Here is a 25,580-nt window from a genome sequence, read left to right on the forward strand (position 1 = left end):
TTTCTCAGGGGATTGTTGTTTAACTGGAAAATCACAGAAGTATTTGAGAAGAATGAGTAATTCTTACCATTGGACCTACATGCTTTCAGCTCTATGCCTTCAACTATATTCACCATCAGCCTTCCAATGCCTGTAGCCCTTTGAGAACGAACTGTGGAGAAGAAAACAAAAATACGTACTTGAATATGAACTGCTGTTGAAGAAACTTTGTTTCCATGCATATACGCACTGCTTTCCTTACCCAAATAAGCCTTTTCTCGCTTCTTTTTTTCTGTTTCTATGTAGAGTTCTGAAGCAGCTTTAATTTTTTGCACCCAAGCTGTTCTGTAGAATGAAAAAGCAATGAATAGTTAAAGAATGTGTGCAATACAAATAATGTTGGGGGTGTATCATTTCTGGGACCAGGTTCAAATCTGCTGATGGATGAGAATCTGTTCTGTCTGTTAGTTGTGGATGACCTGGGTGGAATGAGTTCAGGCAGCCTCAAACCAATTTCTAGTGGGCAATGGACTCCAGCACAAAATTGTCTTTAATTTGGCATCAATACATAGTGTCACTCTGGAAGGCCACAGAAGAATTGATGCGGTGCAATCAGAAGTGTTCATTTGAGGTCGAGGCTGAGGCATGTTATTGGGTCAGAGTAGGAAGAGCTTTAAACAGCTTTTGGGAATGCTTAATCATGACACTGCGTACCTGAAGTGGGAATGTTTCATTCCCTAACACTGACATCTCTAACTTTGATACACACATAAAAAACCAAAATGTATGTTTGTTGAAAAGGAAGTTACATTGATAAAAATAAAATGTAGGATAATGAAACAAGAAAGGCTGTAAATACATTGCAGGATAATCTCCATCTTGAAGACATAGGGGAAAACCCCTTCATTAGAACTAAAATGGTAACAAAGAGTTCTCAGTTGCTGACTGACCCCAAGCCCCCATCCGACTTGCTGCAAAGTTCAAGCATTGTTTGATAAAGTACCATATGAAGAGCTGGTTAACAAAACTGAGGCTTGATGAATAGGAGGGTCAGAGTCCAAATGGATAAAACATTGGCTTAAAGACAGAAAACAGTGAGTCATGGTAAATTGTTGTTTTTCAGACTGGAAAATGGCAGACAGTGCTGTTCCCCAAGGGTCAGTGCCAGGACGCTGCTCTTTTTTTGCTATCTATAAATGACTTGGATATTCGAATACAGAGTAGAATTTCAAAATTTGTTGATGATACCAAACTTGGAGGAGTGGCGAACAGTGAGGATGGTAAGAACCACCTGCAACGGGACATAGTAAGGCTAGCAAAATGGGCAGACAAATGGCAGGTGGAATTAAATACAGACAAGTGTGAATTGATGCATTTTGGCAGAAGGGATAGGGTGAGGCATTATATACATAATGGTGCAGTTCTAAAGAGTCTGCAGGAACAGAGGGACCTGGGGTGCATATGCTTCGATATTTGAAGGTGGCAGGACATATTGAGAGAGTGGTTAGTAAAGCATATGGAAACTTGGGTTCATAAATAGAGACATAGAACACAAAAGCAGGGAAGTTATGCTGAAACTTTATAAAGCTCTGGTTAGGCCCCATCTAGAGTATTGCATCCAGTTCTGGTCACCACACTTCAGGAAGGATGCAAGGGCCCTTGAGAGGGTGCAGAGGAGATTTACCAGAATGGTTCCAGGGATGAGGGATTTTAGTTACAAGGTTAGGTGGGAAACACTGGGGTTGTTCTCGCTGGAGCAAAGGAGATCAAAGGGAGATTTGATAGAGGTGTACAAGATTATGACAGGCTCAGATAAGGCAGACATGGAAAAACTGCCCTCCGTCGGACCCCTGAAGCCATTTCACAGCGGGCAGGGAATTAACTGTCTGCCGTCAGGAACGTCATCCCTTTAAGAGATGAGCTCCCGCCTCCAGAGCTTCTGGCCAATCGGAAGGCCAGCAGCTCTGCAGTACAGGCAGCGCCACTAACAGCAGTGGCCACTGCTGAGACTGCAAGAGGTCCTGCAGCACCCAAGACTGCAGGTGAGTGGAGGCAGTGTTGCCAGGGCCACTCGGGCAGGCCCCGTCAACAGGGTGCAGGGGTGGTTGGTGAGGTTGGGCGTGTGTCTTCCCATGGGGTTTGGGGGGCGGCGATGCCTGCCGGGAAGGCCCTCTGGGCGACTCTGGATTGCCCTCAAAAGAAGGACTGCCCCCGTTGGAGAACCCGCTAGGAGACTGCCAGGCTTTACCTTGCGACATCTCCCACTGGTGGTGGGCCCTCCGCCTCCCTCAAAATTGAGGTGGACGCGGAACGAGGCCATTAATTGGCCAGTTTAAGGTCTCAATTGGCGTAGAGTGGGAAGGCTATCCTCAGCTTTCCCTGTCCCGAACAAAATGGCAGGACGCCCGCATAACGTTGGGAATGGCGTCCCCTGCCATTTTGCATGCCCTATGACTCATTTTCCATCTGTACGTCAGATTTGTATTTTTTTTTCATCTTTGCCTTTGTAGAAATCCATAAAGGTCTGTAATATAAATGATTCAAAGCTTTGTTTAAAAAAAAGTGATAGTTGGATACATGATTACTAATCTCAGGCATACAGGACAGTTTCCAGACACCTGGTTTAATATGTTCCTGTTATACCGGGTATCTTGTTAAAGCCCCTGGGAAGGACAGCATTACCCCTGAAATAATCAAGAGTGCCAAGCCTGCTATACTCTCAGAACTACATGAACTGCTATGCCTGTGTTGGGACGAGGGAGCAGTACCTCAGGACATGCGCGATGCCAATATCATCACCCTCTATAAAAACAAAGGTGACTGAAACAACTACCGTGGAATCTCCCTGCTCAGCATAGTGGGGAAAGTCTTTGCTCGAGTCACTCTAAACAGGCTCCAGAAGCTGGCCGAGGGAGTCTACCCTGAGGCACTGTGTGGCTTTCGTGCAGAGAGATCGACCGTTGACATGCTGTTCTCCCTTCGTCAGATACAGGAGAAATGCCGCGAACAACAGATGCCCCTCTACATTGCTTTCATTGATCTCACCAAAGCCTTTGACCTCGTCAGCAGACGTGGTCTCTTCAGACTACTAGAAAAGATTGGATGTCCACCAAAGCTACTAAGTATCATCACTTCATTCCATGACAATATGAAAGGCACAATTCAACATGGCGGCACCTCATCAGACCCCTTTCCTATCCTGAGTGGCGTGAAACAGGGCTGTGTTCTCGCACCCACACTCTTCGGGATTTTCTTCTCCCTGCTGCTTTCACATGCGTTCAAGTCTTCTGAAGAAGGAATTTTCCTCCACACAAGATCGGGGGCAGGTTGTTCAACCTTGCCCATCTAAGAGCGAAGTCCAAAGTACGAAAAGTCCTCATCAGGGAACTCCTCTTTGCTGACTATGCTGCTTTAACATCTCACACTGAAGAGTGCCTGCAGTCTCATCGACAGGTTTGCGGCTGCCTGCAATGAATTTGGCCTAACCATCAGCCTCAAGAAAACGAACATCATGGGGCAGGATGTCGGAAATGCTCCATCCATCAATATTGGCGACCACGCTCTGGAAGTGGTTCAAGAGTTCACCTACCTGGGCTCAACTATCACCAGTAACCTGTCTCTAGATGCAGAAATCAACAAGCACATGGGAAAGGCTTCCACTGCTATGTCCAGACTGGCCAAGAGAGTGTGGGAAAATGGCGCACTGACACGGACCACAAAAGTCCGAGTGTATCAAGCCTGTGTCCTCAGTACCTTGCTCTACAGCAGCGAGGCCTGGACAACGTATATCAGCCAAGAGCGACGTCTCAATTCATTCCATCTTCGCTGCCTCCGGAGAATCCTTGGCATCAGGTGGCAGGACCGTATCTCCAACACAGAAGTCCTCGAGGCGGCCAACATCCCCAGCTTATACACACTACTGAGTCAGCGGCGCTTGAGATGGCTTGGCCATGTGAGCTGCATGGAAGATGGCAGGATACCCAAAGACACATTGTACAGCGAGCTCGCCACTGGTATCAGACCCACCGGCCATCCATGTCTCCGCTTCAAAGACGTCTGCAAACGCGACATGAAGTCCTGTGACATTGATCACAAGTCGTGGGAGTCAGTTGCCAGCGTTCGCCAGAGCTGGCGGGCAGTCATAAAGGCAGGGCTAAAGTGTGGCGAGTCGAAGAGATTTAGCAGTTGGCAGGAAAAAAGACAAAAGCGCAAGGGGAGAGCCAACTGTGTAACAGCCCCAACAAACACATTTTTCTGCAGCACCTGTGGAAGAGCCTGTCACTCTAGAATTGGCCTTTATAGCCACTCCAGGCGCTGCTCCACACACCACTGACCACCTCCAGGCGCTTACCCATTGTCTCTCGAGATAAGGAGGCCAAAGATGATACCGGGTATCTTGTTAAAACCTCAAATGAATCTGCCATATTTTCAAGATTTGTACCCCAGAGGAATTTCAGCAGCACAGTAATTAACACATCAACTTTCCAATCACAGGTTTGATGCCCCAGTATGTATTTATATCAACACAACATCAGAAGTCTCCTAATTTGTTTTTTTAAAAAATTTGCTTACCATTGGTTATATCTATAGAGATCTTCAGCAAATGTGATCATGGTTCATTGCTACACAATCATAAATCACTTTTTTAGTAAAAATATATATTTAAATTACTGGAATATTATCATTCAATAAAGCTAAATTGGTAAAAGAATTTCTATAAAAAACAAGTGATTAATAGTTAAGTCTACTCCATAGCCTGGGAATACTGCAATTTGCTGCAGTAAGATGCTAGAAAAGAATGGGGAGAGTCATTCATAACATTATTCCCTAGTAATTGTACATCAATGAACACTCCTTACTGAGGTACCATAACATTCTACATTCTGTTTTACAATGCCAGAAATTTGTGTGCAATATTATTTGGGTCCCAAAAAATTCATACAAATTAGACAAGTTTGAGAGCTCATTTTAGGTAGATACTGGAGAAAATGAAATCTTCCTTTTGGTCCTAATTGGAGATCCCCCCACCTCCCAACCAACAAAAAAATGTTGAGGTTAGGAATCACAGACCTTTGTGGTACAGAATCCACCATTGGTCCTCTATATTTTTTTCTGAAACAGCTATCCAGTAAGTCCCGTTTGCTGCCCTTTCCCTTTTTGCTATTAAATTGGTATTTTTCAAAAACTTATTCACATCCCTTTTAAAAACTACTTTGCATTCTGTTTCCACTGCTATTTTTGGTAGGGCATTCCACATCTTAACAACTCTCCACATAAACAAATGATCCTAACCTGTCCTTTTGTTCTTTTACTGAATTATACTCCTTAGTTACTGACCAGTGGGAATAATTCTTTCCTGATTTACCTTATCAAAACTCCTCATAATTTTGACCACCTCTTTCAGATTTCCATTTAACCTCATAAAAATAAAGATGTTTGCTGAGACTACCAGCTTGTCCCTTAAGATAAAAATGCCAGTTCCTGAATCAGTTTTTACGGGCAAAGTTTGCCCTTGAACTGCACCTAACCCTCTGACATTTATTGATATGAAATTTATATTGCTGCGCCCTCTTCAGATATAGTCAAGTGGACGACAGAAAAACAACAGTAGTAGTTTCAGAGAAGCAAAATTTAAGTAAAGGATATAGTGGCCGTTTCCCCTATATGTTGCACCCATTTTTCAGATGCTAATTAGGAGCAAGACAGAGAACGATAGACTCTACAAGCTATTTCATCTTGTCTAAAACGGTAGAACTGGAGCACATGGCCTGTGCTTAAAACAGGGTAAACTCAGAACTAATCTGCGCAAACAGTATTTCAGCAAGTGATTGGTCAATCTATGGAATAGACTCCTTAAGGAGGTAGTGGAAAGAGCTTCATTCATGTGCAAACTGGATATAATTCATTCAGAAAATAGTATTTTGTGATACAGTTGATGAGTAATTTGAGGTGTGATATATGTAAGTGTAGTGGGAGGAACAGGTGACTTTGGACCTTTGGTTCCCAAAGCTCTCCGCCACTGGTGATTTTCTTGTGTCATTTCTGGGTCTGTTGTAGACTAACTGATAGAGATTGATTGCTATGATTAGACAACAACTCCCTTATCATTGTATGATCCAACATCCTGGTAGATGCATTACGGAGGACTACAGAGATACTAATAGTTCATATGGAAGGGTTAGGAATAACTACAAAGATCATGGATGAGGGTAGAGTCCACATTGTAGTCAGGCATGGATCACATGCAAAGAGCAGGCTTGTTGAGCTGAATGGACTTTTCTTGTTTCAAAATTTCTTATGACCTTAAGCTATCTCTGAACCTTCACTTCGAAGAATTTTTATCTAATTAGTTTATGCACTTGAATATCACCACAGAGTTTAAAAATAAACTGTTTTAATACATTTTTACCATTTGCCAGTTGCCTTTCTGCTAACTAAGCAACTTTGGAAAATTACAATCAGCAGTTTCTTACTGAGTTATGCAAGAAGGAGCATTACAAATTTTAAAAAAAAATCGTCTAAGCACATAAGGGAATGAGGAGAGGCAAGAGGAACTGATATATGATTTATAATTTCGAATAAGGATCTGCTGCAATGTGAAATACTGTGTGGGCTGGCATTTAAAACAATGACCATGAAGGAAAATCAGCCGATACATAACTTCTAAAAATGAATTCTCATTAGTTTGTCAGCTTGAAAAGTCTGAAAAGGAAATGCACAGCATCAAATCAGAAAAGTCATGGGGAAGAAACCCCATGTTTATAGTATGATTATAAGTGCATTTTATATACATGTTTATGATTTTGCTATATCTAGCCAAAGTGGAAATTGCCCACCCCATGCTTTAGAAAGCAACAAAACCAGCCTCTGTTTCCTCTCCGCTCAGTCCGCAAGCAGGACCCTGAGCTTCCGGTTGCTTGCCATTTCAACACTCCCCCCTGCTCTCATGCTCACATCTCTGTCCTGGGATTGCTGCAGTGTTCCAGTGAACATCAACGCAAGCTCGAGGAACAGCATCTCATCTACCGATTAGGCACACTACAGCCGGCCGGACTGAACATTGAGTTCAATAATTTCAGAGCATGACAGCCCCCCACTTTACTTTCATTTTTAGTCATTTTTAGTTATTTTTTCTTCCTTTTTTTTTTACATTCCTTTTTACATTTTTTACAATCTTTTTTTGCATTTATTTCATTTCATCTTAGTTTGTTCAGTTTGCTTACCCACTGTTTTTTTCAGGTTGTTTTTCTTCAGGTTTGCACTTGCTGCTGTTCAATATTCAGTATATTCACACCTAATCTGTACTAATGCTTTGTCTTTCAACACACCATTAACATATTGTTTGCCTTTGCTCCGTGACCTTTTGGTCAGCTATGTGGCCTGGTCCAATCTGCACCTTCTCCTTTGTTATCTCTTGCCCAACCCCCACCTCACTTGTTTATAATCTGTGACTTTTCTAATATTTGTCAGTTCCGAAGAAGGGTCACTGACCCGAAACGTTAACTCTGCTTCTCTTTCCACAGATGCTGCCAGACCTGCTGAGTGAATCCAGCATTTCTTGTTTTTGTCTCTGTTTCCTCTTACCTTTCATTGATGCTCTCAGCACGAAGTGTGTACACCCTGTCAATGTGGGAGATGTGGAAAATAGGCTCATCACCAGAAGGGTCTGTAGGCAATTTCACCAATACCTCATTCAGAAAGATAGGCTGCAAATATTATAGAAATAAAAAGTGTGTAAATAAGCACAACGCAAAGCTCCTTGCAAGCAGCATTGTTCTCGCATGGGTTACTAATGGACAATAAAATTCTACATCACATAACTCAGTGGCGTCTCCTAAAACTGCAGTATCTACATTTTTAATGTGTTATGTACCCGGATGTGGCACTTGGTTTCGCATATGAGGAAGTCATAACTAAATATAGACAATGGGTACAAAGCCCGCTCTATTTTTTGATGTCCATACCTCATTAACATGCCACTGGCGAGTTCTGGGTGCTAAGTGGGCTCCTGTTGCTGCACACTTGTTATGGAAGAGTGGGATATTGGCCTGCTCCCATGATGTGCTAGTGAGGTTGGGCCAGGGGAGTGGTGGTGGTGTTGGGATTGGCGGGGGTCAAGTGTTGCTCACACAGGCTGTGGAGGGCCACAATTCTTTTTGGCGGCCCAGGAGTGCTTCTCTGGACAGCAAACCCCCCCACCCCCAAAAAGTTTCAGTTCTGTGAACAACCACCAATGGTCCCTTTAACGACCTCCGTTAGGCTGCTCAATATCTGGTACAAAGGTTTGCATTATTAAGTAGCCAATCATCTGTTACATCATTAATATGACAGCTGAGGTGCCCCCTCACAATTTTCAATTGCTGGCCATACGAGTTGAGAAATTGGCAGCTGGCAATTGAAGATTGCCAAAGAATCTATATAACTCACCACATCTTTTAGTAGCCCACTCAAATCATTTCTAACCCCCTTTCCATTCCCAAAGACTTGCACTAAACTTACATCTCACGATCCCTTGCTGAATCAGGAATCTGTTCATTTCTTATTTGATTTCTACAACCAAGTGTCTGTTTACTGGGGCTGTTTAACCTTATACTGTATATTCCTGTATCACATTTAGAAGCAGCTTTGCTTTGCAGCATATCCGGGTGAAAAGAACATTATTACTGTCCCACCTTACCGAAATGTGGAACACCTCCACTCAATCTGAAAGCATGACCCCGGTTGCTTGCCATTTCAACACACCCCCCTGCTCTCATGCCCACATTTCTATCCTTGGCCTGCTGCAGTGTTCCAGTGAACATCAACGCAAGCTCGAGAAGCATGATCTTTCGATTAGGCACTCTACAGCCTTGCGGACTGAACATTGAGTTCAATAACTTCAGAGCGTGACTGGCCTTCTTAAAAAAAAAATTATATTTTTTTTTAATGTAATTTTATTTTTTAACCATATGTCTGTTTTTTCATGTGGACAGAGCTGCTCATTATTCGGCCATTAACACTCTCCCTGCACTAATGCTTTGCCTTTCACCACAAGCATTAACACGCTCTTTGCCTTTGTTCCATGACAGCTTTGTTATTTAATCTCTCCTGCCCGCTGCCCAATCACACACCTTCCCTTTTGTTCTCTGCTCCAACCACCACCACCGCACACCCCACCCCGCCTTCACCTGTTTAAAACCTAATTCTTTTCTAACCTTTGCCAGTTCTGATAAAAGGTCACAGACCTAAAATGTTAACTCTGCTTCTCTCTTCACAGATGCTGCCTGACCTGCTGAGTATTTCCAGCATCTGCAGTATTTTGCTTTTATTCTATCAAAATTTATTTTTCAGTATTTTTTTTGTTGCAAATTATGGTGATGCTCAAAATCCTGTCCTCGCTAACTTTCACACACGCAGTTTTGTACCAGGGCTTGCTAGAAAACAAATCCTCGCTGACTTTTTCCTCACTAACCTTGGATGTTAAGAACTGTGTACACCCACCACACCATAGCTAAGGTTAGATGACTGAGAGCAAACCAGGAATCAAACCTGGGGTCTTGGTGGTCTGTGTTGCTTAGTACAACTTATGGTGCTCTTATCTGCTGAGTCAAGATTACAGGTTACATTTTGTTTTCTGTTTATCTGTAAGAAAGATTACAGCTTGGTTGAAATGTAAAATTTTACTTACAGTCTTGTACATTTTGTACTGTAGGTTTGACTTGGGGCTGAAGACCTTGTCGGTTCCTGAGGAACCTAGTGGTTTAATGATCTGTGTCAGTAGCAAGAAGTCATTGAAGAGAAAGCCATAAAGCTCCTTGTTACTCTTGGCTTTGTAAAGTTTACCACTGTGCAGAAATTTTCGAGGACCCAGGCAATTTGTGACAGAATTAAAAACAAGTTGCTGAAATAAAAAGGGAACAGCAGCAATTATCTTTTAAAAAAATGATTATAAATGCACCAGGACACTGAACAATATAAGCTTACTGAAATCTATAGTGCAGCACACTCTAACCTTAAAGACCTTGATCCACTGATGTATGAAAAGGTAGCATAAATCTGGAATTTCATAACACTATTACTAGTTATTTTCAGGATCATAGTAACAGGAGTAGACCATTTAGGCCCTCAAGCCTGTTCTGCCATTCATTGAGATCAAAGCTGATCTGTCACCTAACTCCATAATAACCACCTTTGTCCCGTATCCCTTAATAGCTCTGGCTAACAAAAATCCATCAACTTTAGTTTTAAAATTAAAAATTGATCTAGCATCAATTGCCATTTGTGGAAAAGTGTTTCAAACCTCTACCACATGGTAAAGTATTTCCTAACATTCCTTCTGAAAGGTCTGCCTCTAATTTTTAGGCTATGTCCCCTAATCCTAGATTCCCAACCAGCAGAAATAGTTTCTACCTACCCGATTAGTTTTGCTTGATATCTTGAAAATTTCGATCAAATCACCCCTTAATCTTCTAAATTCCAGGCCATACTACCCTAGTTTCTGTAATTTCTCCACAAAATTTAACTCTTGGAGGCCATGCATTATTCTGGTAAATCTATGCTGCATTCCCTCCAAAGCCAATATATCCTTTCTAAGGTGTGGTGCCCAGAACTGAACACAGTACTCCAGACGTGGGCTAACAAGAGCTTTTTATAGCTGTAACATAACTTCTACCCCCTTGTATTCTAGTCCTCCAGATATAAAGGTCAGAATTCCAATAGCCTTTCTGATTAGCTTTTGTATCTGTCCATAAAATTTTAATGATCTATGTACCTGGACCCCCAAATCTCTCTGGACCTCCACTACTTTAGCTTTTCACCATTTACAAAGTATTCTAATCTATCCTTTTTAAGCCCCAAAATGGATTACTACACATTTGCTTACACTGAAATCCATTTCCAATTTTTGAACATTCATTAATCTATTAATCTCTTTGTAATTTTACACGTTCATCTGCACTGCTAACAATGCTGCCTGTCCTTGTGTCATCAGTAAACTTGGATATGTGGCTTTCTATCTCATCATCTAAGTCTTACAGTGAATAGTTGAGGCCCTAACACAGATCATTGTGGGTAGCCCCAGTCACATGCTGCCAATTAGAGTAACTGCCCATTATCCCTACTCTCCGTCTTCTGCCACTCAGCCAATTTCCTAACCTGCTCAATAATCTGTCTTCAATTCTATGAGCTTTAGCTAACAGTCTCTTATAAGAAACTTTATTAAATGCCTTCTGAAAGTCCATGTAAATAATACCCATGTTTCAGATGTTCACCACTCCACTACTTCACCTCTTCAAAAAAAATTCAATCAGGTTTGTCAGGAGTCACCCACCCTTTACAGTTTTCATTCATGAAATAAGACCCTTGCTTTCAAGAGATTTTGACACTACATGTAATATTACTCCAATTATAGGATCATCAAGGTTCAATCACTTAGACACATGACACACCTAGGCCACTTTCACCATCTTACCTCAGATAAACCTTCACATTGCACATGTGTCTGGATCCACTCCAGCCTATCAGAATTTTCCTTTTCTCGCACTCCCTCATTCACCTGAGAACACAGTTCCTCAGCCTTTTCAAGAGCCTGTTTCAAGTGGCTAAAATCAGGATGATTTTCGGGGGTGTTTTCCAGAATCTAGGATATTTATTAAAAAGTGATATGGTTTTAAATTCAAATGAGCTGAGGTTCTAAGAGGGAGTTACCCCTCCAATATCCCATTTCGGAAAATCAACTTTATTATTTTTAAAAATTTAACCAAATATAAATTTTTAAACAATAACTAATGAGTAGATCTTCTTGATGGTTGGCCCAAAAGCTCTCTTTAATGCCATCATACATTCCTCTGATGTTTCCTGCGTCAGAGGCCAGCTGAAATGACTGCATAGGTGTTGCCAGTAGTCATTTGCGCAGTGCCTGGCTGTTCTTTGTGCAGCGCTTCTGGCTGCTTTAAGTGCTACGGATGTTAACTCGCTGGGGGCTTTCTTGTTGTTCAGCAGTGCAATGCGCTTAGTGGCTATGACAGGTTCCAGCTCTTCAAAGTGAGATTGAAACCGCTACTGCCCACCTCAAACCGGGCAGCCCCCGGTCAGTAAGGTTCTGTCCCGCTACAGTCCACCTGCTTCAATGGGTGCTTGGAGCTCAGTGTCATTGCCTGACAAATGGACTGTAACACCGCACCAAACAGCACGACAAAAAAAGGAAAGAAGGTACCAGCCCTTTGTTTTGCAAGCTGGAACGTCAGAACTATGTGTCCTGGCCTGTCGGAAGACCTTACACAAATCAACGATTCTCGGAAGACCGCCATCATTAACAACGAGCTCAGTAGACTCAATGTGGACATTTGAGCACTTCAGGAGACATGCCTCCCTGTGAGCGGATCTCTAAGAGAGCAAGACTGCACCTTCAAGACAGCATGGAGTGGGCTTCGCCATCAGAAACTCTTTGCTCAGCATGATAGAGCCACCCTCAAATGGCTTGGAACGCATACTGTCCATCCGACTGTTCACCGCCTCTGCTCCAGTACACCTACTCAGCATCTATGCTCCAACACTCTGCTCCCCACCTGAAGCTAAAGACCAGTTCTACGAGGAACTCCATAATATCATTAGTAGCATCCCCAGTACCGAACACCTATTCCTGCTGGGGGACTTTAATGCCAGGGTTAGGGCCGACCATGACTCATGGCCCTCCTGCCTTGGGCACTATGGCATTGGAAGGATGAATGAGAATGGACAGAGACTGCTTGAGTTGTGTACCTATCATAACCTCTGCATCACCAACTCGTTCTTTCACACTAAACCCTGTCACCAGGTTTCTTGGAGGCACCCAAGATCACGTCATTGGCACCAGCTGGACCTCATCGTCACAAGGCGAGCCTCTTTAAACAGCGTTCAAATCACACGCAGCTTCCACAGTGCAGACTGCGACACCGACCACTCCCTGGAGTGCAGCAAGGTTAGACTCAAACCAAAGAAGCTGCATCACTCCAAGCAGAAGAGCCGCCCGCACATCAACACTAACAGAATTTCTCATCCACAGCTGTTACATAAGTTTCTAAATTCACTTGAAAAAGCCCTTCAAAACACTCCTACAGGGGATGCAGAGACCAAGTGGGCCCACATCAGAGACACCATCGATGACTCAGCAATGACCACCTATGGCAAACGTGTGAAGTGGAATGCAGACTGCAGACAAGAAGATCGCCCCCCTCAAATCTAAATCAGGGGATACAATCACTGACTAACGCAAGCAAATGGACCGCTGGGTGGAGCACTAACTAGAGCTGTACTCCAGGGAAAATGTTGTCACTGATACCGCCCTCAATGCAGCCCAGGTTTTGCCCGTCAAGGATGAGCTGGACGTACAGCCAACAAAATTGGAACTCGTGATGCCACTGATTCTCTAGCCAGCGGAAAAGCCCCTGGGAAGGACGGCATTACCCCTGAAATAATCAAGAGTGCCAAGCCTGCTATACTTTCAGCACTGTACGAACTGCTTTGCCTGTGCTGGGACGAGGGAGCAGTACCAAAGGACATGCGTGATGCCAATATCATCACCCTCTATAAGAACAAAGGTGACCACGGTGACTGCAACAACTACCGTGGAATCTCCCTGCTCAGCTTAGTGGGGAAAGTCTTCGCTCGAGTCACTTTAAACAGGCTCCAGAAGCTGGCTGAGCGTGTCTACCCTGAGGCACAGTGTGGCTTTCGTGCAGAGAGATCCACCATTGACATGCTGTTCTCCCTTCGCCAGCTACAGGAGAAATGCCGTGAACAACAGATGCCCCTCTACGTTGCTTTCATTGATCTCACCAAAGCCTTTGACCTCGTCAGCAGACGTGGTCTCTTCAGACTACTAGAAAAGATCGGATGTACACCAAAGCTACTAAGTATCATCCCCTCATTCCATGACAATATGAAAGGCACAATTCAGCATAGCGGTGCCTCATCAGACCCCTTTCCTATCCTGAGTGGCGTGAAACAGGGCTGTGTTCTCGCACCTACACTGTTTGGGATCTTCTTCTCCCTGCTGCTCTCACATACGTTCAAGTCTTCAGAAGAAGGAATTTTCCTCCACACAAGATCAGGTGGCAGGTTGTTCAACCTTGCCCGTCTAAGAGCGAAGACCAAAGTACGGAAAGTCCTCATCAGGGAACTCCTCTTTGCTGACGATGCTGCATTAAAATCTCACACTGAAGAGTGTCTGCAGAGACTTATCGACAGGATTGCGGCTGCCTCCAACGAATTTGGCCAAACCATCAGCCTCAAGGAAACGAACATCATGGGGCAGGATGTCAGAAATGCTCCATCCATCAATATTGGCGACCACGCTCTGGAAGTGGTTCAAGAGTTCCTCTACCTAGGCTCAACTATCACCAGTAACCTGTCTCTCGATGCAGAAATCAACAAGTGCATGGGAAAGGCTTCTGCTGCTATGTCCAGACTGGCCAAGAGAGTGTGGGAAAATGGTGCACTGACACGGAACACAAAAGTCCGAGTGTATCAAAGCCTGTGTCCTCAGTACCTTGCTCTACAGCAGCGAGGCCTGGACAACGTATGTCAGCCAAGAGCGACGTCTCAATTCATTCCATCTTCGCTGCCTCCGGAGAATCCTTGGCATCAGGTGGCAGGACCGTATCTCCAACACAGAAGTCCTCGAGGCGGCCAACATCCCCAGCATATACACCCTACTGAGCCAGCGGCGCTTGAGGTGGCCTGGCCATGTGAGCCGCATGGAAGATGGCAGGATCCCCAAGGACACATTGTACAGCGAGCTCGCCACCGGCCGTCCATGTCTCCGCTTTAAAGACGTCTGCAAACACGACATGAAGTCTTGTGATATTGACCACAAGTCGTGAGAGTCAGTTGCCAGCGATCGCCAGAGCTGGCGGGCAGCCATAAAGACAGGGCTAAAGTGTGGCGAGTCAAAGAGACTTAGCAGTTGGCAGGAAAAAAGACAGAAGCAGAAGGGGAGAGCCAACTGTGTAACAGCCCCGACAACCAATTTTATCTGTCGCACCTGTGGAAGAGTCTGTCACTCTAGAATTGGCCTTTATAGCCACTCCAGGCGCTGCTTCACAAACCACTGACCACCTCCAGGCGCTTACCCATTGTTTCTCGAGACAAGGAGGTCAAAGAAAGAAAGAATGTGTAGATCTACAGAGCCCAAGGTTGCTAATAAAACATTAAAAAAAAATCTTTCTGGCAGAACCTAGATGGCCTCAGGAACACTAGCTTGGAATGTTAAATAAGCTAGTCCAAAGAGAACTACAGTGGTGAAGAGGCCATAGAAAATGAAGAGGGAACTAGGGAACACAGGAACATGAAACACACAGATGCTGACATGTCCTTAAAAATGTTACATTTTTAGCCCTGAAAATACAGACACCCAAACCTACCTTTCTCCCAGCATCAATTTTGAGTAATAAAATTCCTCTATGTTTTATATCATCAGAAAAACAATAGTCAGTAACACAACTGTGTGTGTTTTATGTAGTTTACATCACTGTAAAAGTTGGAAAACAAAACTTTGAAGAATTGTCTATGTTGTGACAAACTGTTTAAACATTTTTAACTTGTTCAAGTAGGAGAACATACGTACACACAAAAGTATGTACTTACATTTTTTATTATTAATGGGTAGCGTGTTACCCTCTGCATAGGCTTCAGTAGAAAACTTGACAGTGGCATTCCTTTACATTGTGGGTCCATTGCTAGTCTCTGTCATAATATAAATAAGCCAAGTGTCAATAACACCACCACAGTATTAATAAATCACATTTTATACGTTGTGCAGGGTCTTATCACATCCTCAGGACATCTGAAAATGCTTTACACAATTACTGAAGTAAAACATTTCCTGCATTACAACAGTGACTACACTTCAAAAAGTACTTCACTGGCTCTAAAGTGCTTTTGGACATCCTGAAGTTGTGAAAAGCGCTATATAAATGCAAAAGTTTTCTTTACTGTAGTCACTGCTATGTAGGTAAATGTGGCAGACAATGTGTATATCTCAAGATACAACAAAAAACAAATTAATTAATGACTAGATAATCTGTTGTTGGCAGTGAGGGAGGAACTTTAGCCAGGACATCAGACGAGCTCTGCAGTCTTCTTCAAATAATAGGATCTCTTTTGTCCACCATAGCTGGAAGCAAATAGGGTCTGGTCAGAAAGGCTGTGCCTTTGACAATGCAGCAATTCCTCAGGATTGCACTAAAGTGCCAGCCTAAATTGTGTGTTCAAATCCATATTGAGGCTTGAACCTGCAACCTTCTGATTTAGAGGTGAAGAAACTACCTACTGAGCCAAGCTGACACTTCAAAGCATTAAAAGTTTGCAGAAATTAATATTTGTCTGAAATCAAGGGTTTCACTTGAAAGCAAACTAAAGGCGATGCAGAGATCATTCCTTTTGCTGTGAAATGATAATGCGATGATCCCTTACTTTCACAAATTCCTTAAATTCTGGAACCTCATCTGTCTTTTGCTGGATAAGCGCAGCTCCATTAAGCTGACAGCTGCAGAATCGGATGTATGGCTGCATGTGAGGCAGTTGTGCTGTTAATATGTCACCAATCATTTTCACTGGCATCCTCTCCCCTGACATCTTCTTCCTTACCCGCAATGCCCTATTGTGAGGCAAAAACAGATGCACATCAGCATAAACGACTTGCAGCCAGATGCAATATATTCATAATTACATTGGAGCTTATTTTAAAAATCTAAAATGTATTTTAACTGTATTTGTATTTGCTGGATAAACATTATCAGCCTAGTAAGAATCGACCTGTATCATTATCAAAGCTTTTGTAAATACCATGGGCACTTCTTGCTATCAATTAATGGTTACAAAATTTTAAAACTGCCTGCTTAACTTGACTCCACATTGTCAATGAACTTCATACCCAGGTTTTCAATTTCCAAGTCCAACAATCTGAATTACATCCCATTTCAAGAAAATTGTGTAAAGTAATTCTCAGTGTTCATTCTCAACCCAGATATCAAATGTACTGCTGAGTGTATTTGGTACAAATTATATACAAGACAATGGTGTGTTACATTGCAACATCAAGTGAAGGGTTCAGGTGAAACTGGTAAACTGCCTGAGCATATCAATGCTACCTGAACCTGAAGATGTGTTACTCCTTCTAAATGCACTCCAGTCTGTTATTCTATTGTAAAATGTTTTAGAAGGCCATCAGCCAGCAAGCTCCCAGGATAGAACTGCGTGATTTGAACTGAAATGCTAATTGTACTACATGATTTGAGCTGCTCTGACACCAGATTTTATTTAGTTGTACATTACAAGGAAATAACATGCCCCATGTGCATCATATGAAGAGAGTAAATCATCTGTTTGATATTACTTTATCTACAAGCAAACTAAAAATCTGGACAATTGGCTCAAAATGTAGATCTTCCACATTGCCACAAAAAAAATGTTTCCAATTGCAATGATTGGCTTTCAGTCTATTAACCAGCCTTACTCCAGTGTCAATTCATAACTGATTACCAGGACAAAGATCTGGAATGACTCAACCTCTAATTTTCCTTTAATTTGTAAGAAGGACCAAGATGTGCACTGGGACAGATTGCAAACTTGGAATCAAACATGTCCTACCACTTCCTGGGTCCATACGAATGTGGATTCTCTCCATCAGTTCAGATTTGACACATTTTTATGTCTTTATATGGAATCACAAATTTCATCTTCATTCCAACTTAGTGTTTCAACACATTCTGTTTTACAAGGAGCTGGTTCTGTAATTCCCATTCTGCATCCCCCACAGTAAGGGGCTTTTGAATATGGCAGTGGGAAAGACAGTAAGATATAGAAATCATCAATTGACTGTTATTAGGTACCATACCATGTACCTACTTCAACAATTTGATATTGCACATGATGAGCTCTTTCCAGTTAACAAAAATCATGACCACTTCTTTCTCTGTCAGCAGATCAGACTCTAGTAATGGTTTTTGAAAGACCTAATGGAACAAGGAAGATTAGCAGAAACAGAGAAATTCAATTCAGATTAAGCAAAACTTTCCTGACAAGAAGAAAGAAAGATAATTAACAAAATCATTCAGTAGTCTCTAAGTGCAGATTGGGAAAAACACGTTGCAGGAAGATTATTATACACAAGGGTCAATGCTGTTATTTATAATTTACATTAATGCTTTGGATTTAGGAACAATTAACACAAAGTTTGTAGTTGATATCAAACTGGGTGGTTATAACCAATACTAAGGAAGAATGCAAAATAATACAAGAAGACATTTGAAAACTTGCAGACATAGCAGTTAAGTGACAAATGAACTTTAACATAGATAAATGTGAGGCGATGCACTTTGATAGGAATAAACAAGAACCTCACCTACACCTAAGAAAATAAGAAACCGAATGGGGTAGAAGGGCAAAGGGCTCTAGGGACACAGGTGAACAAATCAATAAAAGCAGCATCGCTGATCAGCAAAGCAAATAAAAATGCTACAAAGCATGGGATTTATTTCTAGGGGTATAGATTTCAGAAGTAGAGAAGTTATGTTAAACTTGTATAGGACCCTGGTCAGGCTGCACTATGTGCACAGTTCACCATGCACAGTTCTGGTCTCAAAAAGGACACAGAAGCAACGGAGACACTGGAGCAGCAACCCAAAGGTCCCGAATGCAAAACTGACATTGAATTCAATAAATCTGATAATTTGAGGGCTGGTGCCAGAAAAATATAGCCATGTAAGCTGCTGGACTGTTATAGAAACTCAACTAGTTCTCTAATATTGTTTAGGGAAGGTAAGCTGGCACCCCTACCTGGTCTGACCTGCATGTGATTCCAGTCCCTATTAGGAGCCTGACTTGTAATGCCTCATTACCAAAGCTAGCCATTCACATGTAAAAATAATTGCTATGTTGAAGGACCATTACCACCTTCTCAGGGCACCTAGGTATGGGCAATAAATGTAGCTTTGCCAACCCAAGAACACATTTAAAAATCTACCATCCTCAGCTGATATCCAAACAAATGCACTCTTCTACAGGCATCACTAGATAGTGATCATGAGTAGGAACTCTGGACTATTACCTGAGCCACGAGCAAATTGGAGTAGAGTAAATAAGATTAGAGAGTTAAATGTGTGGCTCAATGATTGGTCTAGGAGAAATAAGTTTTGATTCATGAGGCACTGGCACCAGTACTGGGGAAAGTGGGAGCTGTACCATTGGGACGGTCTTCACCTGAACCATTCTGGTGAGTTATATAACTAGGGTGGTAGAGAGGGCTTTAAAATAAATAGTGGGGGTGAGGGATCAAGTGAGGGAAGATGTGATCATTTAAAGAGAGAGGAAAAGGCAAGATAGCAATAAGGGAATTGACAATCTGAGTGTGGCAGGGAAGGAGAGAACGTACAAACCTAAGACTGCATCAGCCGATAAGGCTAGAGGTTGTGAAAATAATAAAAAGACAAAATTAAAGGCACTCTATCTGAATGCACGCAGAATTCGCAACAAGGTAGATGAATTGACAGCACAAAAAGAAGTAAACAGGTATGATCTAACTGCCATTACAGAGATGTGGCTGCAGGGTGACCAAGGCTGGGAACTGAATGTCCAAGGGTATTGGGCATTTAGGAAGGATAGGCAAAAAGGAAAAGGAGGTGGGGTATCTCTGTTAATAAAGGATAAGATCAGTACATTAGTGTGAGAGGATCTTAGATTGAAGGATCAAGATGTAGAATCAGTTTAGGTAGAGCTAAGAAACAGCAAGAGGAAGCAAACTTTGGTAGGATTTGTTTATAGGCCATCAAACAGTAGTGGTAATGTAGGGCATGGTATAAATCAGTAAATTAGAGGTGCATGTAACAAGGGTAATACAGTAATCATGGGGGATTCCAATCTACATATAGACTGGTTAAACCAAATTAACACTAATGCTGTGGAGGATGATTTCCTGGAATGAGTAGGAAATGCTTTTCTAGAACAGTATGTTGAGGAACCAACTAGAGAATGGTCTATTTTAGATCTATTATTGTGCAATGAGAAAGGGCTAATTAATAATCTCATTGTAAAGTAGCCTGTAGGGAAGAGTGATTATAATCTGATAGAATTTTACATTAAGTTTGAAAGTGATGTAGTTCATTCCAAAACTAGGGTCTTAAATCTAAACAAAGAAAACTACGTAAGTATGAAAGGCAAGTTGACTGTTGTAGATTGAGAAACTACATTAAAAGATATGACGTTACATAGACAATGGCTATCATTTAAATGATTAATACATGGTTTACAACGAATTTACATTCCTTAGAGGCACAAAAACACAGCAGGGAAGGTGATCCAACCATGGCTAGCAAGAGTAGATAAAGATTGTATCAGATCGAAGGAAGAGGCTTATAACGTTGCCAATAAAAAAGTAAGCCTGAGGATTGGGGGCATTTTAGAATTCAGCAAAGGAGGACCAAGAAACTGATAAAGAGAAAATAAAATATGAAAGTAAATTAGTGAGAAACATAAAAATGGACTGTAAAAGCTTCTATAGGTATGTAAAAAGGAAGAGATTAGCAAAGACAAAATGTGAGCCATTAGAGGCAGAGACAGGGGAATTTATAATGGGGAATAAGGAAATGGCAAAGAAACTAAACAAATACTTTGAGTCTGTCTTCACAGCGGTAGATACAAAAAACCTTCCAGAAATACTAAAGAACCAAGGGACTAGCGAGAATGAGGAACTAAAAGAAATTAGTATTAGTAAAAAAGTAGCACTGGAGAAATTAATGGAACTGAAAGTTTAAAAGTCCCCTGGACCTGATGATCGACACCCCAGAGTGTTGAAAGAGATGGACGCAGAGATAGTGAATGCGTTGGTGATCATCTTCCAAAATTCTATAGATTCTGAACCAGTTCTTGAAGATTGGAAGGTAGCAAATGTAACCCCACTATTTAAGAAAGGAGTGAGAGAGAAAATGGGGAACTATAGACCTGTCAGTCTGATATCAGTAATGGGGAAAATGCTGGAATCTATTATAAAGGATGTTACAACTGGACACTTAGATAATAATGGTTCGATCGAGCAGAGTCAACATGGATTTATGAAAGGGAAATTATGTTTGACAAACCTGTTAGAGTTTTTTGAGGATGTAACTGGCAGAATAGATAAGGGATGTGTATATCTGGATTTTCAGAAAGCTTTCGATAAGGTCTCACACACAGGTTAGTAAGCAAAATTAGAACACATGGGATTGGGGGTAATATACTGGCATGGATTGAGAATTGGTTAACGGACAGTAAACAGAGAATAGGAATAAACGGGTCATTCTCAGGTTGGCAGGCTATGACTAGTGAGGTACAGCAAAGATCAGTGCTTGGGCCCCAGCTATTCACAATTTATATCAATGATTAGGATGTAGGGGCTAAATGTAATATTTTCAAGTTTTCTGATGACAGAAACTAGGTGGGAATGTGAATTGTGAGGAGGATGCAAAGAGACTTCAGGGGGATTTAGACAGGCTAAATGAGTGGGCAAGAACATTGCAGATGGAATATAATGTTCAAAAATGTGAAGGTATCCACTTAGGTAGGATAAATAAAAATGCAGAGTATTTCTTAAATGGTGAGAGATTGAAAAGTGTTAATGTCCAAAAGGACCTGGGTGTCCTTGTTCATAAGTCACTGAAAACTAATATGCAGGTGCAGCAAGCAAATGGTATGTTGGCTTTTATTGCAAGAGGATTTGAGTACAGGGGTAAATAAGTCTTGCTGCAATTGTATAGCGCCTTGGTGAGACCACACCTGGAGTATTGTGTACAGTTTTGGTCTTCTTACCTAAGGAAGGATATACTTGCCATAGAGGGAGTGCAACAAAGGTTCACCAGACTGATTCCTGGGATGGTGGTATTGTCCTATGAGCAGTTTGAGGAGACTGGGCCCATATTTTCTAGAGTTTAGAAGAATGAGAGGTGATCTCATTGAGGCATACAAAATTCTTACAGGGTTCGACAAGGTTGATGAAGGAAGGATGTTTCCCCTGGCTGGGGTAGGGGGACAGGTCTAGAACCAGGGGACACAGTCTCAGAATAAGAGGTAGGCCATTTAGGATTGGGATAAGGAGGAATTTCTTCATACAGAGGGTGGTGAATCTGTGAAATTCTCTACCCCAGAGGGCTGTGCCGGTTCAGTCATTGAGTATGTTCAAGATAGAGATTGATAAATCTAGATATTAAAGATATCAAGGGATATGGGGATAATGTGAGAAAATGGCATTGAGGTAGAAGATCAGCCATGATCTAGTTGAATGGCGGAGCAGGCTTGAGGGGCTGAATGACCTACTCCTGCCCCTATTCCCTATGTTCCTAAGGCTGATATTTTCTTTTATTCAAGGGACACTGAACCAAACTACTGCCTCCACTGCTGCCCCAGGTAAGATCAGTAAACACAGCATAGGGCAGAGACTTAAACTGGGATGTACATTTACCTACTGAGGTATTAGCAAAGCCTGAAAATTGTGGGTTCCATCATGTTCACAAGATAACATTATCTTACCTCAGTGACTAACTGCAGATCACTAACATAGTTTTCTTCCGTCACAATGAGCTCATGGATATAGCCCTGCCGCTTCCGTTCAGAAGGAGTTAGCATGTCCAATAAATGTAAGTCAGCACACCCTACACAGAAGAGGGGAAGACTAAATAATATACATCACATAAAATTCTAACATAAATGGTTTGAGGCAGCTGAGACACTTGAACTGCCATCCAATACTAAACGTATTATAGCCAACCCATCAGTCTTGATGAAAGGTTAGACAGAGTACTATCCAGATAAAATAGAATCAAAGAGAACAAACCGAAATCCAAATAAATTAGGTTGATATCTTCATTTTTTTTTTTACAGTTAGAGACAAATACAGAATACATGGGAAGCTGCTTGTGACAGCCACTAATACCTACCACCATGCTTAAAAATCTCCCAACAGCGTAGCTTACCTACACGAAACACCAGTAAATTACCTACTGCTTGTCCAGCCAGGACCACTCTACGCATTAGGATATTGACTTGCAAGGTTATCTAGAGCAGGATGACAGAAACACAGTCCTCCATGGCAAGTCTATCCTCCAGTTCCCATTAATGAGCTAGGTTAAGTAATCAATTATCAACAGTGGCTTGGATTTCAGGGAATATGGTATTAGAAACTTGGATCTACCACAAAGGATTGATTCATTTCCAATCTTCTACTGCCAAGACTGAACAATGAGCGTGCAATTGGCAAATGAACTTCAACATAGATAAGCGTGAACAAGGGGGTCACACACAAAATAAGTGGCTAAACGAAACCGAGGGATCTCGGAGTAAAGATACACAAATCACAAAGTAGCGATGCACGTTAAAAAGGCCAGGGACCAGATTTTACAGTCAGCAGCGAACCAAGGGCACTGAATTGTTGACCATGAAGTAAATCTTGCTGAGAAGTCTAGTGATCTCGCTGGTGAGAATTCCACCTCTGTCGCCATGCAGTGGCACTATAACTAATTGCAGTGTTCTCGACTGGGCATCCATAGCATGGAGCAGCAGTGATGTCATCAGGCTGTCCAAGTAGCCAATCACATAAAAGGATTTTCACAAAGCCCCCAAAATAGGAAACTAAAAGCACTAAAATAAAAGCATTTTCAAAAATTATATGTAGAGCAAATTAAGAATTGGGCCATGCACATGGGGTCAAGGTAGAAGCTAAAATATACTGAAAAAAACATTTCTTTAAAAAAAAATTACTAACAAATTTAGGGTAATAAAATTGAATTAATCATTTCACAGCACTCAATGATTATAAAATTATTTTTCAGTGTCAGTTCTGTTCATCAAATTTTATTTATCACATCACCACCTGAATGAACAAAGTGTAACTTTCTAAGGGATTTCAAACAGTGATGTGGGGACAGGAGAGTTGAAGTTCTCACTGATTTCAGTGATTGCCAGCTCTGTGGTTGAGGGGCAGGGTGGTGGGTGGGTCGAGGGGCGGGGTGGCCACAGCACAGCCTGTGACAGAGCACTGAGTGACAGGCCGCAACTTCAGGATTTCTGCGCTATCTTTTATAAATATGGATTTTATATTCATTCAAAAAGAAACTATAACCAAAATATTCTATATTCTCTCACTGCAATGTCTATGTCTTTGAGAGCTGGTAAGAAATACCAGTGTGGAAAGATCAAGTTTAGAAATATATATTTTGGCATTGATTTACATTGCACTTCATTAAAGTGACTGCAAAGCAATGGTCTAAACCTTTCATCCTTTCCACCTACACAAGGTGCTCATTCTTTTAATAACATTCTTTTACACAGATTGTTAGCAAAACTAGTACAGGAAAAGTTTTTAGACTCTCGAACAGAGCTGCAAACATCAAGAAAATATTAGGAGTGAGATTTATGATCAGCAAGAGCAACTCAAAATTCCAATCCATTTAAACAGAGATATATTTATTTACGGCATGATGCTCTTAAAAAGTTTACTCCGACCAAATTCTTTTTTTTCTTCTTCTTCTTTTGGGCCTCCTTATCTCGAGAGACAATGGATATGCGCCTGGAGGTGGTCAGTGGTTTGTGAGGCAGCGCACTCCGACCAAATACAGTTAGCAAATACATATCTCCAGCAATGGTTTCTCATTCAACCCTGCCCACTCACCAAAGTTCTTCTTACTTAACTCCAGACTGCATACAGTTAGCTTCCATATGTATGCTGACAACACCTAGCATCAACCTCTCCTGACCATCCCTGTGCTCTCAAACTGCCTAATTGAAATTGTTGTAGGAAGTCATAATTTTCTGCAACTCAACATAGGAAAAACTGAAGACATTGATTGCATTCTCCTCCCTAGTCACTCACTCAGGCTGAATCAGACCATGCAAAATCTTAGTTGAACTTCAAACCCCACATCACCAGCATAACTTGCTTCCATCCCTTCCTCAATTCTACTGCTGCCCAACCCTCAGTCATACTTTTTGTACCTATAAACTTGATTTATGTGATGTCCTTGCTATGCTCCAAATATTCCCTCTCCATAAAATTCAACCAAAGTTCAGCTGCCCATGGCTCATCTGTGCTGTCTCGCTTGCCCTTCACGTCCATCATTACTGGCTCCTAAAATAGAATGAATTTAGACTTCTTGCCTTCAAATTTTTCCAATGCCTCGACCCACTTGACTTTTGCATTCTTCTCTAGCCTTACATCATTTTAAAATTCTTCAATCCTCCAACTCTTGCATCTGTTCTCCCTCTGACCCACCATTTTTGTCACCCTTTCAACTGCCTCAGGCCGGCTTTCTGGAACCCTTTCCCTTAACTCCTCTATCTCTTCACTTGCACCATCTTTCTTGAAACACATCTTTTTGATAAAGCTTTAGGGTAGCTTTCCCAACTCTCCCAACACATCTCTTCCTGCTATAAACTTTTCTCTCGAAAGCATCTTGGGATATTTTCCAACTTAAAGGCAAGTTATTGTTACTATTCATATATACATATAAATAAGTAGCTGGTTAAATTAAAATCAGTGGGTGCTAAGTAACACAAACAAACTTTAACAGGATGCCCTACTCTTCCACATGACTTCTTCTCACACACTAAATAGCAACCCA

General features: G+C 41.8%; 1 protein-coding gene across 1 annotated transcript in view; it reads right to left on the minus strand.

The window, feature by feature from the left end:
- Positions 1 to 25,580, minus strand: part of itsn1 (intersectin 1 (SH3 domain protein)) — a 237,636-nt gene that overhangs the window by 7,848 nt on the left and 204,208 nt on the right. The window contains exons 33-41 of the mRNA XM_068041138.1: positions 22,495 to 22,616; positions 17,845 to 17,951; positions 16,411 to 16,594; positions 15,583 to 15,681; positions 11,429 to 11,596; positions 9,647 to 9,859; positions 7,564 to 7,685; positions 242 to 324; positions 68 to 151 (exon numbers count right to left, since the gene is read on the minus strand). Coding sequence (XP_067897239.1) covers positions 68 to 151; positions 242 to 324; positions 7,564 to 7,685; positions 9,647 to 9,859; positions 11,429 to 11,596; positions 15,583 to 15,681; positions 16,411 to 16,594; positions 17,845 to 17,951; positions 22,495 to 22,616 — 1,182 coding nt within the window. The remainder of the gene's footprint in view (positions 1 to 67; positions 152 to 241; positions 325 to 7,563; positions 7,686 to 9,646; positions 9,860 to 11,428; positions 11,597 to 15,582; positions 15,682 to 16,410; positions 16,595 to 17,844; positions 17,952 to 22,494; positions 22,617 to 25,580) is intronic.

The sequence above is a fragment of the Heterodontus francisci genome, chromosome 10 (genome assembly GCF_036365525.1).
Source record: "Heterodontus francisci isolate sHetFra1 chromosome 10, sHetFra1.hap1, whole genome shotgun sequence".
NCBI classification, from domain to species: domain Eukaryota; kingdom Metazoa; phylum Chordata; class Chondrichthyes; order Heterodontiformes; family Heterodontidae; genus Heterodontus; species Heterodontus francisci.